This window comes from Haemorhous mexicanus, chromosome 9, assembly GCF_027477595.1.
Source record: "Haemorhous mexicanus isolate bHaeMex1 chromosome 9, bHaeMex1.pri, whole genome shotgun sequence".
Classification (NCBI taxonomy): domain Eukaryota; kingdom Metazoa; phylum Chordata; class Aves; order Passeriformes; family Fringillidae; genus Haemorhous; species Haemorhous mexicanus.
In genome coordinates this window covers 29,751,462-29,770,405 of record NC_082349.1, presented here as the reverse complement: position 1 = coordinate 29,770,405, position 18,944 = coordinate 29,751,462, and the positions used below count along the sequence as shown (strand labels likewise).

At 54.3% G+C, this 18,944-nt stretch overlaps 1 protein-coding gene across 1 annotated transcript in view; it reads left to right on the top strand.

Moving 5' to 3' along the window:
* Positions 1 to 18,944, top strand: part of CACNA1E (calcium voltage-gated channel subunit alpha1 E) — a 124,919-nt gene that overhangs the window by 91,998 nt on the left and 13,977 nt on the right. Inside the window, exons 26-38 of the mRNA XM_059854744.1 lie at positions 2,400 to 2,496; positions 3,599 to 3,759; positions 4,146 to 4,283; positions 4,813 to 5,014; positions 5,712 to 5,876; positions 6,374 to 6,484; positions 7,939 to 8,022; positions 8,105 to 8,230; positions 9,048 to 9,113; positions 10,793 to 10,884; positions 11,024 to 11,189; positions 11,399 to 11,526; positions 18,470 to 18,566. Of these exons, the coding sequence (XP_059710727.1) occupies positions 2,400 to 2,496; positions 3,599 to 3,759; positions 4,146 to 4,283; positions 4,813 to 5,014; positions 5,712 to 5,876; positions 6,374 to 6,484; positions 7,939 to 8,022; positions 8,105 to 8,230; positions 9,048 to 9,113; positions 10,793 to 10,884; positions 11,024 to 11,189; positions 11,399 to 11,526; positions 18,470 to 18,566 (1,633 nt within the window). The remainder of the gene's footprint in view (positions 1 to 2,399; positions 2,497 to 3,598; positions 3,760 to 4,145; positions 4,284 to 4,812; positions 5,015 to 5,711; positions 5,877 to 6,373; positions 6,485 to 7,938; positions 8,023 to 8,104; positions 8,231 to 9,047; positions 9,114 to 10,792; positions 10,885 to 11,023; positions 11,190 to 11,398; positions 11,527 to 18,469; positions 18,567 to 18,944) is intronic.

Here is an 18,944-nt window from a genome sequence, read left to right as displayed (position 1 = left end):
CATACACAGCCTAAATAAAAAGCTGTAAATCTCCAAAGAGTTCAAATTAAATTAGCTGAAATAACCAGAACCACATCTAAAGACCTTGCTTGCTTTGGCCTCCCTCTGAGGCTGCAGTTCACAGCAGTTTTGCAGAGCTGTCCAGGGCTGGTGGAAAGGTTGTTGCAGAGGTTGAGTGGCCAGTCTGGAGCCCTGGGTGTGCAGGGCTGATTACCCAGCAGAGGGGCTTCTTTCCTTGCAGCATCTCCTTGTCCCCATTGGCACCAGGGCCTGGAAGAAAGAAGGACCCCTAGGTACTGCAAAATAACCTGGTGTGAGGCAGGTCAGGGCAGAGGTCCCACCACAGAAGGGCTGCCAAGTTAAATTGTCACCTTTTCAGCACACCTGCCACATGTTGGACTGACACAGCCGGGGGCTGGGGTGAGTTTTATGTGTTTTAGGAAATGTTTTACTTACAGGCTTTGCCCCCAGGGCTGAGCACTCTGTGTGCACATGGCAGGGACTTGGCTCAGACAGGGACCTTGGAGCCCACCTTGGCTCGACCAGCTGAGCACCCTGCTGGCTTGCAGGAGACCCTGCACTGCACCTCAGGCTCAGTGGAGCTCTCAGTGGAGGTGATTTAGCAGAATTTGGATGGGAGTATTGTGGCTTGCAGGTAGGTTCCCTTGGAGGCACCTGCCTTTGGCTCACTGACCCCACAACTCCTGGCTGAGGAGGACTGTGCCTTCCTGCTGTTGCCCACTGTCCCACTCCATGCAGGTTCCTCTTGCAGCAGAGCTCCCACCACGTGTCCCCCACCCAAAACCTCCAGCAGGGAGGGCAGGAGGGGCTTCTGGAGGAGTCCCTCCCTGGAGATGTGCCTTATCCTGAAGGGCACAAAATGGTCTACACACCATGCCGTTCTCCCGAGGCCTGGGGTGGTGGGCAGCTGCTGCAGGGTCCCCATGCAGCTCCCCTGACCCTTTTCTTACCTTCCTCCTCTCTTTCTTTCTTTTTCCATCTCTCTGCTGGTGCTGCTCGGTGGCTGCTGGGCTGGATCGCCGACAGGAATGCTTTGGGGTAACTATGGTGCTCGAGGTCTTGTGGGATGCTGCTCCTGGGAATGCAGGGGGGTGGCTGCAGGTGGAGGTCAGTCTGTCCCACACCTGGGCTGACCTTCAGCTGTGTTTTCAGTGGCTGCAGCACGCTGCCCTGCAGGCACTCCTGAGGGCTGAAGGGATCCCCCCTCAGCAGGTGTCAGACACTGCAGTTGGGGTGTTCTTGGTGACAGCTTGCACCAGCTGAGTGCTGCCCTCAAACCCTCACCCCAGCCCTCAGCCAGATGTCCCAGGCCTTTATCCAGGCCCTATTTCTGAGCAAAACAGGAACAAAGTGAGTCCTAGGTCCGTCTGTACAGTTGCTTCCCATGCATGTGAGGGCTGTGCTCCTAGGGAGGGCTATTAATTAGTGGTTTTGTTTACATCTCATAATGATTAAGCCCATTATTGTACTCCCTGTTGCATTAACCCTCGCCAAGGAGCTGTGTAATTGGGAGCATCTGTTGTTGCAAGTAATTTCCCTGACGTTTTTCAAGGGTGCCTGGTGGATCCAAGCTGTGCCACCTTCACCAGGACCTCGAGATCCAGTATTTAGTTAAAAAAGAAAAAAAAACCCACCTGGTGTTGTGGTTAGGGGAATAATCATCATATGCAAGAAATGAGGGTCATGAGAGGGCTTTTCTAAAGAATTCTCCTGGTGAGCTCTGCCTCCCTCAGCTGACTTGGGGTGAAGGCAAGAGTAACCCTGATCTGGAGAGACCTCAGAGACCCTCCCAAGGGTCCAACCCCTGTGCCTTGGTCAGGGACACCTTCCACTAGACCAGGCTGTTCAGGACCCCATCTAACTTTGCCTGGAACACTTCCAGGGACGAGGCACCCACAATTTCCCTGGCAAGGTAGACCCCATTGAGCAAACCTCCCTCGTTTTATTCCGCATTTCTTGCAACGGGAAGGAAACAATTTGCAGCGGTGGTGACCCTGCGCAAGCCCCATTTGCAAACAGCCTCTGCCTGAAGGGGGGAAGAAGCAAAACCTGTGCCCTGCAAACCTCCTGGCACTGCCTGCCCCAGCCCTGGCACTGCTCCCCACAGCAAGGGGTTTGCTGAGGTCACTGGAAGGGTGCTAATCCCAGGAAAAAGAGGATTGCCCTGTTTTCCATCTCTGCCGGCTGTCGGCGCGTGTCGGTGGAACCGTGTGGAGGTGGGCTGAGCGCTCAGCAGCGTTTGTGCCCCTCTTGTTCCCATCTTCACACCTGCTGGGGGGGTGTTGTCAGCAGTTCAGCTCCCCAGGACACCCAGGTCTACAAGGTTATTGTCTCTCTGTTCCATTTTTGGGTCCGTGTGCCTCCCTTCGACGTGGCAGGACCAACAAGGGCCGGGATATCAAGACCATCAAGTCTCTCCGTGTGCTGCGGGTCTTGAGGCCCCTGAAAACCATCAAGAGACTGCCCAAGCTGAAGGTAACGAGCTCCATCTCCTGCCTTACATCCTCTTCTCATCTTCCCTGGGAGCAGGGACCACCACAGCGACTTGTTTGTGAGCAATCAACAAGTTGTTTTCAAAGCTTTTGGGGTGTTCTAGGGGCCCTGTCTGCAATCACCACACCCCTCAGGCTGCTTCGTGTCTGGAGGTGCAGTGAGTTTTTGAAAGCAAGCCTGGAGCACTGCAAGGTGTCCAGAAGTAGTTTCTCTGCCAAAGTGGGGCTTGAGTGGACAAAATGGAGCAAAGCCCGGATGTTCTCCTGAAAAATAGGGTGCCCTGGTTTTGGAGAGCTCAAATCTCTTTAGAAAGTTTTTCAACTTTCCCATCAGAGCAGGTTGCAAACAGCTCGGGGTTTTGTGTGGTGTGCTGTCACGGTGTTGCACTGGAGAGGGATTTCCCATCTCAATAATGGGATTATTTCTGCATCACATGTAGGATTATCAATTTCCCTACTTTAGCTGATGGGGTACAGAGCCAAAAAAGAGTGTGAGACCAAGGAAGCCCCCTTTTTTTTAACTTGTAAGTGGTTTGGCTGATTGATGAGACCCAGGGTGGCACCCCAGAAACATGGGGGTTGACCCCAGCTTTTCTTCCTGATCAGTGGATGAAGTCAGCCCGTGTCAGTTCCTTTCTGGAAGTGCCTGTCTTCATCACGAAACAGGGATGAGAACAATCCCCACTTGAAGTGCTGTGAGAGCCAGGGCTGAGAGCACTAAGGAACGTGCTGCTGTGACAGGCAGAGGTATTTGCTCTGCCTTGTTATTGGGGTGATGCAAAATGATGAAGTGCTCGCTAATTAGTCTTGAGTGCTACTAATTGCATCATTAGGATGGTCCCCCATCTGCTTCCCTGGTTGCAGAGAACACTGAGGGCACAAATATCCATCCCTGGTGCTGTCTCAGGGGCTGCATGGTGGCTACACATGTGCTGTGGCTGCTCTGGGTGTTAACAAAAATAACGTTCACAAAATCACTTTTGGCCTTGGAGAAGACCCAGCTCTTTCCCTCTTTCCCCAGGAAGTAAGCTGGTCTTGGTGCAGGGCTGTGGGTTCCCCAGGGTGAGCTCTGCCCTCTCTTCCAGGCTGTTTTTGACTGTGTAGTGACATCTCTCAAGAACGTCTTCAACATCCTCATTGTCTACAAGCTCTTCATGTTCATCTTCGCCGTCATCGCCGTGCAGCTCTTCAAGGGGAAGTTCTTCTACTGCACTGACAGCTCCAAGGACACGCAGAAGGACTGCATGTAGGTGCCCTGTGGAGTGGCTCTGGTGCTCCTGACCCCTCTGGCAAGGGCAGGGCACTGGGTCGTGTCTGCTGTGGGTCCCTGTTAAGTCCTTGGCCATGACTTGCTCCTGGGGACAGCATGGGCTGAGCCCTGCCCCCAGTGCTGTGGCCCATCCTTCTGTGGGGTGCAGAGCCCTTAATTTGCTCCTGTTCTTTCCTCCTTCTCTCTCTTGTGTTTTACTTTCCCCTTCTCCCTCCCCTTCCTCATGGTTGTCATCCAGCTTCTCCCTGCGGGAGGAGAGGTGACCCCCGCACACACCTGCTCTGCCCCCAGGGTTCAAACCCACCATCCCATACTCTGGCAGCCCAAAAACCCAAGGTCACTGCCCCCTGTCCCCCTTGCAGAGGGAACTACGTGGACCACGAGAAGAACAAGATGGAGGTGAAATGCAGGGAGTGGAAGCGGCACGAGTTTCACTATGACAACATCATCTGGGCTCTGCTCACCCTGTTCACGGTGTCCACCGGCGAGGGGTGGCCCCAGTGAGTATTCTCCTCCGTCTGTCCCCTTGAATAGGGGTGGTCACCCTGTTGGGGCGGTCAAGCTACACCCCGTGAGACTGAGAGAGGAGCTGCTGGGCTGGGAGGTGGAGAAAATAACAAATTATGCCAGCACAAAAGAGGTTTTAGCCCTGCTATGAGGCTGGGGCCGTGGCTGGGGTTAGCTTCTTCCTTAGGGAGTGAATGATGGATAATGCCTTTTCCGTGTGGCCTGGAGACATATTTGAAGTCAATATTAGGGATAATGGTAGGACTGGACCTCTCTAAATGCTCAGGTGAGCTTGGGCAATATTTTTTCCTCTCTGTGCAGAACACAGGCAAATCTATTTTCCATCAGGGACGCGGCAAAGCACCATAAAACAAGCTGTAGCCATTTAAAATGGTCATCCTTGAAAGCAGATTAGGACAGAGCTTTACCCTGCCATTACACAAGTGTGGACAGACAGAGCTGGGTCCCGTTGGAAGTGATGGATGTATCCCTAGTTGCTTTTCTTCACCTCTCTGCCCACAGGGTGCTGCAGCACTCGGTGGATGTGACGGAGGAGGACCGCGGGCCCAGCCGCAGCAACCGCATGGAGATGTCCATTTTTTATGTCGTCTACTTCGTGGTCTTCCCCTTCTTCTTCGTCAACATTTTCGTGGCTCTCATCATCATCACCTTCCAAGAGCAAGGAGACAAAATGATGGAGGAGTGCAGCCTGGAGAAGAACGAGGTATGGTCTGGGGAGGGGACACGAGGACATTTCCGTGGGGTTTTCAGCAATTTCGGAGCTTGGAACTCTGTTGCTATCGAAAAGGCGAGAAACCCATGAGCCAGCTGCCTTCCCAGATGATGAAGCAAGGAATTGTGGCAGCCACCAGCACCTCCCTGTGGTATTTTCTGGGGTCCCCCATGGCAGGAAGGAATGACTCCTTGTTCTTAGAAGGCGAATTTATTATTTTATGATATCATATGATATATGGTTGATATGATTGATATGATATGATATGATATGATATGATATGATATGATATGATATGATATGATATGATAGAATGCTGTACTAAAACTATACTAAAGAATAGAGAAAGGATACTTCCAGAAGGCTTAACAAGATAGTAATCAAAAATTCATGACTCTCTCCTCAAAGTCCAACACAGCCTGACCGTTATTGGTCATTAAGTCAAAACAATTCACATGTTGGATAAACAATCTCAAAAGCAGCACAAACATTCCAAAGCATCAAAACATTTCACATTCCAAAGCAGCAAAAAACTGGAGAAGCAAATCAGATAATTATTGTTTCCCTTTTTCTCTGAGGCTTCTCGGCTTCCCAGGAGACGAAATCCTGGCGAAGGGATTTTTCAGAAAATATGGTGGTGACCCTCCCAGGTGTCCATGGGGGTCTGATGTGTGTTATTTTGTTGCAGAGGGCCTGCATTGACTTTGCCATCAGCGCCAAGCCCCTGACGCGGTACATGCCCCAGAACAGACACACCTTCCAGTACCGCGTGTGGCACTTCGTGGTGTCCCCGTCCTTTGAGTACACCATCATGGCCATGATAGCCCTCAACACCGTGGTGCTCATGATGAAGGTGAGCTGGGGCTCAGAGGGAGGCTGTCCCCTTTGTCTGGAGCAGTAGGATCAGTCAGGATGGGAGCAGAGGGAATTTTGGTTGTGGAGATGCTTTGAGATAGTGTGCGAATTCCCTGGGCACATCCCCGTGAAACAGCACAGGACCCGAACTGGAGGTGGCACCTTTCCTAAAGGAAATTACCCAAATTATTCCAAATCTTCCTTCCTCTTAACTACTGCAGGAAGATCTGGATTTCCTCTGTGCTCCCTTCTTAGAAGGAGTGACATCTGTCCTGGGAGAGGGGTGGAGAGAGTAAGGAGGAAATGTTCTTGATGCCCCCAAGGCAAGGAACATGGAGCACCACAGGCTTGTCCTGAGGGAGGGGTGAGGAAAGGATGGAATTCTGGAGGCAGCCAGGGCAGCAAACATAGGCCAGGTCAGGTCCGTGCTGGGACAGTCATCAGCCATGAGGCTGGCACATCCCTCCTGGCTAGTGCTGTCTCTGTTTCCATCAGTACTATTCTGCTCCATACACCTATGAGCTGGCCCTGAAGTACCTGAACATTGCCTTCACCATGGTGTTCTCCCTGGAGTGCGTCCTCAAGATCATTGCCTTTGGCTTCCTGGTGAGTGCCTGCTCCTGTTCTTTAGGAGGGTGTTAATTTGCACTTTGGCAGTGCGCAGATCTCAGAGGGAAGGTGCTAATAAAGTGAGGTTGCTGCTACTTAATTTGGATCCTGCCCTGAGAGCTGCTTTTGGGCTAGAGTCCATTGGTTCTCATTGCACTTCCCAGTGCTGGATGCTGCTGGGGAAAGCCACACTGCTGCTTTACTTCTTGCCTTGTGCTCTGTGCCTGGACTGTGCAGGTTCTGTGCTGCTGCTCTGTCAGAGCCCAGTGCTGCTGCACAGGCTGGGGACTGTGCTCCCTTGTCCCCACAAGTCAGGAGGTGCTGCTGCACTTCTGTCCTTGTGCTGTACCTGAGCAGCAGTGAGACCTCCCTGACTGACTCACAGTCCTCAAGCTCCCAGCTGCTCCTTAGGGATCTGAAACCATGGATTGCTGTTTCTTCAGCTATTCTTTGCTGCTTATGAGAGACAAAGCCCACTGTCGAGAGGGTTTCTAGCCACCTTCCTTGCTCCCAGTAGCATCAGTCATGGTCATGTTTGGTGTTGTGCCAGCTGCTATGTGTTTGGAGTTTTCACAAATGGGACAGGACTGCTGGGATATGTTCCTTGAGTTTTATTGCAGCATCAGCCTCATTACAGGGTTGAGACAATAGAAAGATGGCAAAAGCTCACGTCTTGCCAACAACAGCCAAAGAAAATTTCCTTGTTACAGAGCATTTTAAAAACTTTCTAGCCTACAGCACATTGCTAAAGCTTACAGACAATTGTTCTAGCCAGTCACTAAAAGCACACCTACACCTGCTTCACACAAGGCTTGCTTGCATGCTCTCTGCATTATTAAGCTGAAAACCTTCTACTATCATGCTAAGTATATTTTCCTGCAGTCTTAAGATCTATCTAAGCCAAGCCTAAAACTCAAGCTATTGCTTCATGTCCTTGCTTGCTATACTATTATAACTATTTCTGCTTTCAGACTTTGCAGCTGTAGCTAGTTCTAATTTCTCTGCTCTTTCTGTTTCTAAGGCCTGATTTTACAACTTTCTGAAAATCTTCTTACCTTTACTATTTCCCACACTGCTGCACAAACAGCAGGGGCTGAGATGTGTCCAGGTGTCTGTGAAGAGGAGGGCAAAGTAGCCTCCTGGCAGTGAGGGTCAAGGTGCCAAGCTGTTGCAGCCTGACCTAGGCTGTGGCTACTTTTCCTGCTCCCATTTGCCAGGCTGGTCTGTTGGAGGCATGAATCATCTCCCAGGAAAAGCTGCTTGCTGCAGGCATGCTCAGCTCTGCCACTGTCTCAGACACAGGACGGTGTTCCGGACTGTGGCTGCATACAAATGGGCTGCTAGGTCTCCACTGCTGGCTGTGAGCAGCTTTGGCCCGTGGCCCAGCACCCTTCAGACCTGCCATCCCTGAGCTCAAATCCATGCTCCCTCTCTCCCTCTTTCTTTTGCAGAATTATTTCCGGGACACCTGGAACATCTTTGACTTCATCACGGTCATCGGCAGCATCACGGAGATCATCCTGACGGACACCAAGGTGAAGCAGGGGCTGGGAGCAGTGGGCTGTGGGGTGGTGCTGGGAGCTCCCAGCTCCCTCTGACCCTCTCATCTCCTCCCAGCTGGTGAACACCAGCAGCTTCAACATGAGCTTCCTGAAGCTTTTCCGGGCTGCTCGGCTCATCAAGCTGCTCCGCCAGGGTTACACCATCCGCATCCTGCTCTGGACCTTTGTGCAGTCCTTCAAGGTCAGTCTTGTGTGTCCTGACCTCTTCCCAGGTGTCCTGGCTTAGGGCAAATTTGGGAGAAAACCTCCAAAGGGGGCCCCTCCAGAAAGCAAACCCACACGGCCCCTCTCCCCAGCCGGTTCAGGAAGGATTCCTCGGAGAGAAGTGGAAAGAACCTGTTTATTTAACAGGCACAGCACCCCCAGCACACAAAATGAACAATACCAGGTGACAACACTCTGTCACCGCTCTGAAAAAGATGACAAATTCAGAAAGTCTCTCTTGGGGGTGGTCGCTCTGTTATCAGTCCCTCCAGCACTGGGAATGGCTGCTGCAGCCACAAGGTGCAAACTCTGGGTGTTTGCCAGGTCCCAGTCTGGAGCAGGTTTGAGTGGTTCCAAGAAAGGGGAAGGAAAAACAGTCCAGGGAAAAATTCAGACTGCTTAGCTAAACTAACTAATGAGCAGGAGCAAAAAGGAAGAGCAAAACAAAAAGACAAGCAAAAAGCAAAAGCAGCACTATGTACTGCCCTGTCTCTGTGTCCCGCCATGTCTCTGTGGGGAGCAGGCTGATAACAAAACAAAACATTTGCTCTTCAGAGCCAGTCTTGAAGGCACAGAACATAATATCCAGCATAAACAGAACACACCAATGGGGATACAAGCATCATAACATCACCCTAGGACACCAGGCCACAGGGGAGTGGTGCTGCTCCCAAATACAGGCTGTTCCCAAGGCTTTGTAGGAGAGGTGGAGCAGCAGAGCTCACCTGTGTGTGCTGTACTCCTCTGGGGCTGGACCTGTGATAGATGAGATGACTCATCTGCTTCTCTTGCAGGCACTCCCCTATGTCTGCCTGCTGATTGCCATGCTTTTCTTCATCTACGCCATCATTGGGATGCAGGTGAGGCAGACGTGTCCGTGTGTGTCCCCCTGGCACAGACAGTGACACTGACATGTCCCCAGTACTGCACACAGGAGCCAGCCTTGTGCCTGCCTGTCATTGCTGCACCCAGTCGCAGCGCCAGGAGGGTGCTGAGGATGGAGCAGCTTCTCTGGGAGCTGCAGGGCCCTGGGGAAACTGCCATGGCCTTGTTCAGTCAAGCTCCACAGCTGCCTTCCCAACTGGTACCTTGGAGATGTGGCCCTGGGGGCTCAGCTGGGTGTCTGCCATCCATCTTGCCCCCGTAGCTGTGCTGCTGTCAGTCTGTTTGGGTGCTCACATTTGGGGCCCTGCCCTGATCTCCCAGCTGCTGGGGGGTCTGCAGAGCACGGGGAGGCGTCAGCTGGTGAATAAGAGGCACGTGAGCCAAACCCTTCAGCTCCACACGTGCTGCAGGGCTGGCTCGCCTCTGCTGTGACTAAATCCCACGCTGGAGATGTGACAAAGCATCCTCTGGGGCTGTGGAGCTGCCCTGTGAGCTGCCACAGTACCCAGTGCCTCATTTTGGGGTGACAGAGGCCCCTGGCTTGTGCTGCTTGGCAGCTCTGCTGTTTAGCATCTTCCAGTGGCTGATTTTTGCCACCCTGTCCTACTCACCTCACCTCCAGGTGTTCTCCTAAACAGCCACCATCTGACTCAGCCCCCCTCCCTACTGGGTGGTAGTATTAGATTTATTTTTTTAAATTTTTTTTCTTTTTTTTATAACACCATTGTGAACAAATCCCCAAGCAGTAAAGTCTGTGGGCGTTATTTGAGCAAAATAGCTGGAGGCAGAAAATATTCTACAATTACACATTCCAAAAAACCTGTACAGGGAAAAAATACTCTGCAGTTGGTGTATTTTTAGGTTCAGGGAAAGGGGAATAAATATTTAACAGTAATAACAGCACATATTTCCAATTTGAGGCACTTTACGAATGTCTTACCACAGCCTTGGCTGAGGGTTGTTGTTAGAATATTGCCCAAAGTTTGATCTTAGTTGCCCCTCCTGGCCCTGGGGATGGTGGGCCTCTCCCTCCCTCCCTGAGCCCTTCCCCACCCTGTTTTCAGTGCTGTGCCTGACCCCAGCATGACAGACCATTTCTCCAGCAAGGCAAAAGCTCCTGGCAGTGTCCAGGAGTGTGACCCAGCACCCACCCAGGACGGTGGGACTTTGTCCCTGCACCTCCAGCGTGGCTGGGGTCGCTGGGTGCCGTGTGGTGCTCAGATGGCATTGGGGGATGGATGTGGAATGGTTGGACTCAGCTGATCCCAGGCCCTCCATGCTCCTGTTTCCATGGTAGCTCAGCCTCTCGCAGCCTTTGCCACCCACAGCAAATCCCTGCCAAGGAGAGCAGAGTCTCCTTCCCCGGTGGCTGCCTGGCACCAGCTCCTTGGCACGCTGGCTGTGCACCAGCCTGTGTTTGCTGGGGCACTTTTCGTGCAATCACAGAGTCAGAGAATGCTTTGCCTTGGAAGGGACTTGAAAGGCCACCTTGTCCAGCCCCATGGCAGGGACATCTCCAGCTAGATCAGGTTGCTCGGAGCCCTGTCCAACCCAACCTGGAACGTTCTCAAGGACGGCAGTGCGAACGTGCAGCTGCTTCCCTGGCTGACGAGCTCTTGCCTGAAGAGCTGAGCCTTTTTTCTCCCTTCTGCAGGTTTTTGGCAATATCAAACTCGACGAGGAAAGCCACATTAACAGGCACAACAACTTCCGCAGCTTCCTGGGCTCCCTCATGCTCCTCTTCAGGTGAGCAGCCGTGGAAAACGTTCCTCTGCACGCCAGAGATGTGTGTAATGTGGGCAGGGGGTGGTGAGGTTTCTCCTGGGGGCATCCTGGCTCAGTCCCATGCCACCAGGAGCTGCTGACAGGGCTGTGTTGGGGACAGGAGTGCCACTGGAGAGGCGTGGCAGGAGATCATGCTGTCCTGCCTGGAGGGCAAGGGCTGCGAGCCGGACACCACGGCGACGTCCGGGCAGAACGAGAACGAGCGCTGCGGCACTGACCTAGCCTACGTTTACTTCGTGTCCTTCATCTTCTTCTGCTCCTTCCTGGTGAGTTTGCCTTCTCTGAGGGCTCTGGGGGTCCCCCTTGTCAGCACCCCAGCCATCAGGTCATCTTCCATCACCTCCCCACAATCACTCTTTCTCCTCTTCCCTTCTCTGCTCTCTCTCCCCCACTTTCCCCCCACTCTCTCCCTTCCCTTCTCTGCTCCCTCTCCCCTCACCTTCCTTTCTCTCTGCCTTTTCCCCCTTTGATTTAGATGCTCAACCTGTTTGTGGCAGTCATCATGGACAACTTTGAGTACCTGACACGGGACTCCTCCATCCTGGGCCCTCACCATCTGGATGAGTTTGTCCGGATCTGGGCAGAGTATGACCGAGCAGCGTGGTATGTAGCCAGCTCCTTCTCTCCCAACCAGCCTCTCAGAGCTGGTTTTAAACCAGGGTCTCTGTGCTCTCCTACTGGAACTGTAGCTCTCAGTTGTGTCTGGGACAGTCAGGGGTGTGCTGCTGTCACCTGTGGTCATTACAAGGGCAGCAGCTGGTTCTTGTACTGCTTGGTGGCACAGGCGTCTTGGGTGATGTTCAGTTTGCCACGGGGTGTTCATCCTGAGTGCTGGACGTTCCTGCTCTTCCTCTCCTCCCTGCCCAGCAGGCAGATCCCTCTCAGCCTCCTCTCCTGTCCCCGTGCACCAGCTGGGAGCCTTTGTCCTGAGGCTGGCTCCATCCCTTCCTCCCCACCACCCAGAGCCCCTGGTAAGAGCAGGGCTGAGCAGGGCTTGTTCCCACCTGTGGGGATTTGCTGGGCTCCTGCCAAACCACCTGCACAGGACCTGGTTTGGGGCATGTCTGGGGAGCTGTGCTCTGTGCTGGCCAGCCCACTCGCCCCTCTGGAGGTGGGAGAGCTTTGGCTGCTGCAGACCTGCCCTTGCTGAGGAGGACCTTGGAGAACAGGGCTCCTGTTTGGAGGCAGCAGCCTGGTCCCAGCAGTGCTGGGGGCTCACAGGGCCCACACACACCCCAGGTGGCCAGATTTTGGCTCTGGTCCTGCTGCTGCTGCTGCTGCAGAGGCCTTGCTCTCCACTGCTCCTCCTCCTGGGATGGTCCCAAGCATCCCTAGAGCAACGGGGGACCTGTGGCAGGCAGCTCTGGGAATGTATTTGCCCTTCACTCAGCGCCAGCCCCACCGGGGTGCCTCATGTGGCCCCTTCCAGAGCCCAGGGACTCCTTGGGGCTGTGATCCACCACTGCCAGGGAGCCTGTGCCATCTTAACTCTTGGCCTTGGCCCCCCCCCCCACCCAGAGTCTCCTTTTTGAGACTCTTTGCCTCCGTGTCTTAACCTCAGGAGACCAGCCCCAGCCAAGGTATTTTTTTATGCCCAATATCAGCTCCAACCAGAGAAAGGAGAGGAGGTGGAGCAGTGAAACACCCAGCTGCTAGCTGTGGGGTGGCTCTTGGGATGGTTTTCTTCACACTGGGCACTTGGTGGTGGCCGGTGGCCAGTTTATGATGGCCCATGATGATGGCCTCAGTGTCCAGGAGCCACTGTAAAACAAGCCTGGGCTATCCTGTCCATGTCACGTGCCCCTCTGACTCCTGAGCAAGCCATGCTTGTAGCCAGTGGTTAGGGGACACAGGAGACAGTTTTGGCAGCCCTGGCCCCGGTGCTAGGCCAGGAACGGGTGAGTACATCCCAACAGCTCCCAGCGTGTCCCGACAGCAGCACCGGCACACGGAGCTCTCCTGGGGACAACATCCAGCACCAGGGGGGAGCAGGGATGGCTTTTGTCCACATGGTTGGGGTCTGGTTGGTTCTTCACCTCTGGCCAGCAATGGAGCAGGGACGGGAGAGGAGCGAGGAGAAAGAAACCAGAGGCAAAGGCGCCTGGGGGTGGGACGGTGACGCCGCTCTTTGCCTCCCCCGTGGTTTCCCTCCAAGCTTGTCCAAGGATGCCCGGGAGGCTGCAGCAGCTGCACCTCAGCACTTCCACCCCACGCTTCCCCAAGGGCTCTGGGCTGGAGCAGAGTGGGGAGCTCAGCATCCTGCACCCCCTCCTGCCAGCTCTTTGCCTCGGCTGCTTCCTCGTTCCCGCGGTGCCGGAGGATACGGCCGTATCCAGGGATGGCTGCATCTGGGCAGATGTGCTTCAGTGGGAGGAAAGGGGGGGTCTGTGTGTTTGGGGAGGTTTGCTTCTCATAATGTGCACCCTTGGCAGAGCTGGGCTGGTGGTCAGAGCACAGGGCTGGACTGGAGAGTGCCAGGTGCCACAGCCACCAGCTGGTCACATTATCCCTCCCTGTCTCAGGTTCCCCAGATCTTGGAGGCACGAGTGGCTCAGCTGCCAACCTCACTGGGACCTCGTGGCTCTCAGGGGGTTGGCTGTGTGAGGACAGGGGCTCTGGTGATGTGATGGGGCACAACTCCACGGGTTAGAACTCCACCAAGCTGCAGGCTCACCCTGTGTAAAATCCCAGCCCTCTCCCACCAGGCGCAGGGGTCAGGGGCACAACGAGGAAGGGTCACGGGATGGTGTCCACCACCAAAACTGTCCTCCAGGGTGAGGACGGGACAGTGTGAGGAGATAAGAGCCAGCTCTCATGGTGGAAAAGGCAGTAGCTGATGCTCACAACTCTTTCTCCTCTCTGGCTCTGACAGAGCAGGAGAAGAGCTGTGCTCTGCTGGGGCTCTTGCCCCACAGACGGCCCCAGCATCCCCCCGTTAAGCTCTCCACCCTCCCCTCCACCCTCTCAGTGTCCTATTAACCCACCTGTGCTTCCTTTGCAGCGGCAGGATCTCGTATAAGGATATGTACAAATTAGTACGGGTGATCTCGCCTCCTCTGGGCCTAGGAGAGAACTGCCCCTACAGGGTGGCGTGCAAGGTTTGCCTCCCAGTCCTCCGCCACAGCCTGGCCACGGGACACACCATCCACCCCTGCTCCCCGCTCCACTGCCACCGCGCCTCCCCAGGGAACCCTGACGTTGCTTTCCTCCGAGTTTAAAGAGGTCCACTGCCTCCCAGAGCCAGCAGCTGTTCCCCTCCAGGGGAGGCATCAGTGGGGCCAGGGGGCTCAGAGCCTCCTGGGGTGGGTTGTGACAAATTGTGCCCCCCAGCAAAGCCCCCTGCCCCAGTTCCAGCGGTGCAGAGAGCCCCGAGGGGCGCCGGGCCAAATGCCACCGTCCCTGCTCGGCTTCTCCAAGCACCTCACGGGGGACAACGAGGTTTTTGGGAGGGTTTGCTCCTCAGCTGGGAAGGCTGGAGGATGTTGGGGATTTTGCTGTTGTTTTGGACAGTGAGGGCTGGGGGAGGACGAGGAGGCCAGGGTGACCCCTGTCCCTGGGGGATGCTGTGCTGTACCCAACAGCTCTGTCCTCGAGGGTGGCACTTGGGAGGACAAACAATCACGTCTCTGAGGAGCAGGACTCTTTGCTAGTCTTGCACGTAGCTGGCTGGATCTGCCTGGGAGATGGTGACACCAGGGCACACCTCTGGAGCTTGGCAGCTCCTCTCCCTTGAGCTCAGCTCCTGGCTGCTGGCCCCGAGTCCAGGGCAGCGATTTGGTCTCCCCGTGTCTCTCTGACTTGAAGGGGTTTTTTAAAAATTTTATTTTGGGGTGACACTCGAGGAAAATCCTGCATCTGCTGCATTCTCTGAGGTGCCGTGACACCTTTGTCTGTGCCTATGGCACAAAAGGATGAATCACAGAGCTTGCTCTTCCTTCTGCATCCCTCACGGCTTCTGAGGTGCACGAGGGAGCTCAGACAACCCCAGCCCTTGCTCTTGCCTCTGCAGAGGAGGAGGGTTCCTTGCTGCAGCGTGGTGTAGTCGCCACATCCTTCTGGAAACATCAGAAAGGCTTTCCTTCCAGATGCCACCCCTGGAACAGCTCTGTCACCCTCCACAGCTGGACGTGGGGACGGTTTTGCCAGAGGCAAAGCAGCACAAAGAACACGAGGCCCCGACGACTGGTCACCTCATTGAGGAAGATGGATTTAGGAACAGGAGATTTCTTGCAAGAGTCTCAGATGGGGTCACCTGTTCCAGGAAGGGTTTCTTGGAGTCTTTCCACTCTTCTCTGCTGCTGCACCCCTGGCAGAAGATGGCAGCTTGGCTGAGGACACTTGCTCGGGTCCCTGCAGGCAGGAGACACCTTTGGGAGGAGTGCTGAGCCCTTCTCAATAACTCTCAGATGCTGGATCACCTGGGGCTCACAGGGGCACCTGCAATGCTTCCTTGGAAGAGGGAGTCTCAGAGCAGTCGGATTTCTGCTGGCTGTGGATGGGCAGAGCAGTGAAGGTGGATAAACTCAGGGAGAGGCAGAAGCAAAGAGTACTGAGAACAGCTTCTGTTGTCATGTGGGGGAGACATCCCCATCCCCATCTCTACCTTGTGTTACCTCAGTCTCCTCCTCCTTGTGCAGGAGATATTTCAAGAACAGGAGATTTTCAGGAGTTCCTGTTGCCCTGGAACAATTCCCAAAAGATGAAAGAATAATTTCCATGTGGATGTTGCATCTTGCCAGATCCCAAAATGCCGAGTCAGCTTGCAGACACCTTTCAGTTCAGTGAGCCTGCCCTGCGTGCCAGGTGAATGCTCCACAGATAATATCCCTGTGGACTTCACTTCTTCCTGAATCTATTCTCACAGCACTCCTGCTGCTCCCTTCCTAACAGCCTGTGTGGCACAGCACTTATTTCCTAACCACAGGAGGACAGACGTGCTGTCTCCCACATTTCCTCCTCTGCCACTAACAGGCTTCTCTCAGGGCCGAGCCATTAATGCCTGGTGGTTTCACAGGGTTTACAGAATCACAGAATAATGAATAATTTAATCCCTGGTGGCCACCTTGTGCTGCAGCTGTGGGTCACATCTCTGTCCAGACACGGATGGATGGGTCAGATCCCCCATCCTGGGTGTGCCCGTGCTTGGACCAGCTCTTGGGAGTCATCCTGATGCCTCAGGTTTGAGCTTTTGTGTTTTTCAGGTTCTGTGCTGCTTTAGTGTGTGGGTCTGGGCTTTGTATTAGGGGATGGTGAGCTCTGTGCACAGAGCAGGGAGACAAAACAATTCCTGCTCTAGCTGGGCACCAAGGACAAATGATCCAAATCTCAGCCCAAGAGCACAAACAACGTGGGCTGGAGAGAGAAAAACAAGCAGGGTGGGACTGCATGGGCTGGAGCTGGAATTGGACAATGAACTCCAACATGCAAATGGAGCAGAACTGATAACAGTGAGAGACCCCATGACTGGGATCCATTTTGTGACCATTTTGGTTTATCTTGGGTGCAGCCCTGGCTGGGCTCTTGTGCTGCCCAAGGTGGATCCATTGAGGCCTTTTAATAAACCCCTGCTTTATTCTTTAGCTCTGTCCAGCCTCTGCTCTAGCTCAGCCTGCACAAGGCATCAATCCTGCTCAGATGGATTTCATTCCATGTGCCTGCCTGTGCTTCACCCCGTGGGGAGGTGGTGCCTGGGCACAGCTGTGCTGCTCAGAAAGCTCCAAGATCTCTGCTCTGAGGAGCAGCAAGGTGTGCAGCTCTCATGGGATCCCTCTTGGTCACTGATGCAAACTCTTCCTTTCTGGACTCCATTCCTCCTTCGTTGTGTGGAGAATCTCAGTCTGAAAGGCAGTGCCTGTTTTGTGCTGGGCTCCCCAAATCCCCCCTGCCAGGAAGGAGGAAGATCACTGTCTTGGAAGATCACTGGCTGGAAGATCACGGTCTTGCTTCCTTTTTTGCACTGAATTCATGCATGAAAATTTTAGTCATCTCACCCTGAGCTGGTGCTCATCCAGCCCTGCCAAGGTGCTGCTTGTGGACTCCTGGATATTTCCTCTTGATCCTCCTGCTCATCGTTCTCCAGAGTTCTTATCAACCATCTTTTGGGTGTGACTGCACCCCAGACAGCTCCTGTCACCAGTTCTGTTCACACCTGAAATATCAGGACTTATCTTGGTAGGGGCCTTTTTGACCAGGGAGCTGCTTCCAAACCCTGAGGACACCTCATCTCTCCTTTCCACACTGCTCTCAGCACATTCTAGGGAAGAAGCCACGATCCCGTGGGGATGCTTAATTTTTTGGCAGTGCCCTCTCTCACAGGGCACCCCAGCAGAGATGGGTTCCTGTCTGGCAGTGAGGGTCGGTGCCTTTGGTGTCCCGAGGTGATTTGACCATCCCAAACCTTGCAGTGGCAGGCTGGGGTCCTGGCACAAGGGGAAGAAGAGGTGACCAAGCCCAGGATCCCTGGGAGATGTGGATGTGCAGAGAGAGGGAGGCACAGCCCAGCTACCCCAGCCCTGGCAGAGGGCAGCCTGGGGTGGCCAATTTTTGGTGGCATTCCTTGCTCAGCAATCCCAGGCAGGTCCTTATGGAGCAGAGGAGTGCAAGGCGGGGAGGAGGGAGGGCGTCCCACCCTAACTGCTCCCGTGGGGAACCCAAACCAACCCCAATGTTGGAAGGCCCAAACAGCTGCCTCTGCTGAGACTCTTTAAACTCCAACCTGGTGGAACTTGCAGCCGCATGTGGGAGAGAGCCAGGGCGGGAGCATGGCATGCCCAACTTTTCCTCCCGTTTTTTTGTTTTGTTTTTTTTCCAGCCGATTCAGCATGCCTTTTTTTGCACTGGTGCATGGTGGGAAAGTGCTCCATCCGCAGAGCCAGACGGAAGCAACTGGGCATCTTCCTTTGACAAGTGACCCTGGCCCACTGCCTTCTATGCAAGATGCTGCCTCCCAATTGCATAGACCCCACCAGCTGGGGATACACAGCCTTTGGCTATGGGTTAGGTGGCCATGCCAAGCAAATGCCAGGCACCCCCCCGGGAGGGAAGAGGCTCCGGAGGCCACGGAGCGCCGTGGTGCAAAGCACCCTTACCTGAAATAACCCATGGCTCGAGTGCCGTGTATCTGATTTATACCACTCGCACACAGCCCTGGAACCTGTGGGACGAGGTGGGGGCTCATGGAGGGCTTTAGGAGAGGGGCTCAGAGCACAGGAGTCGTCCCAGGCTGGTAGCGAGACAGGCGCTTGAGGCCAGCAGCAGAGAGGAGAGGGGTGAGTCGCTTTCTGCCAGCATTCCTGGGTCTGTGTGAGCAGTGCTATAAATCCACATCAGGACAGTCTCTCATGTATGATTTGCCTTGATTAACAGGTTTCCTGTTCTTTTCCTGTTTGTCCGTTTGTTTCTTTTTTTTTTGTTTGTTTGTTTTTTTTCTCTCCTGTTTTCTCCTGTACTCTTTTCCGTTCGTACGTTGTTGGTTTTTTTTTTCCGCTCTCTGGGAATGCCTCCTCTCTCTGCATCTCCCTCCCTCCCCTTCCCCCTCCATGAGCAGTGGCCGAATCCATTACACTGAGATGTATGAAATGCTGACTCTTATGTCACCACCGCTAGGCCTCGGCAAGAGATGTCCTTCCAAAGTGGCCTATAAGGTAGATCAACCCTTCCTTCTCTGGGGGTTAGAGCCCAGCAGGAGCCGGGCCACCTGCGGGAGGTGGGGAGCTGGGGACTGGTCGGGGTGTCCAACGTGTGTTTGGCTCACTCCTGGGGAGCCTGGTGTGCCCACAGGAGCCCTGGCCACGCTGGCTGGTCCCCACCTGTGTGACGCTGCCGTGGTCGCTCGCAGCTCCCAGGGGAAAAGGAGGGGCAGGATCAGCAGGAGTGTGGAAGTGGGAGGGCTGCAGGAGGTGAGGTGAGGAACAGCCCTGTAGCACAGCTGGGACAGTGAGGTGTCCTCAGGAGTTCATGCCCAGGGGCTTGGAACCGTCCTCATCCCAGCCGGTGCAGAAGCCCATGGAGATGGGAAGCAG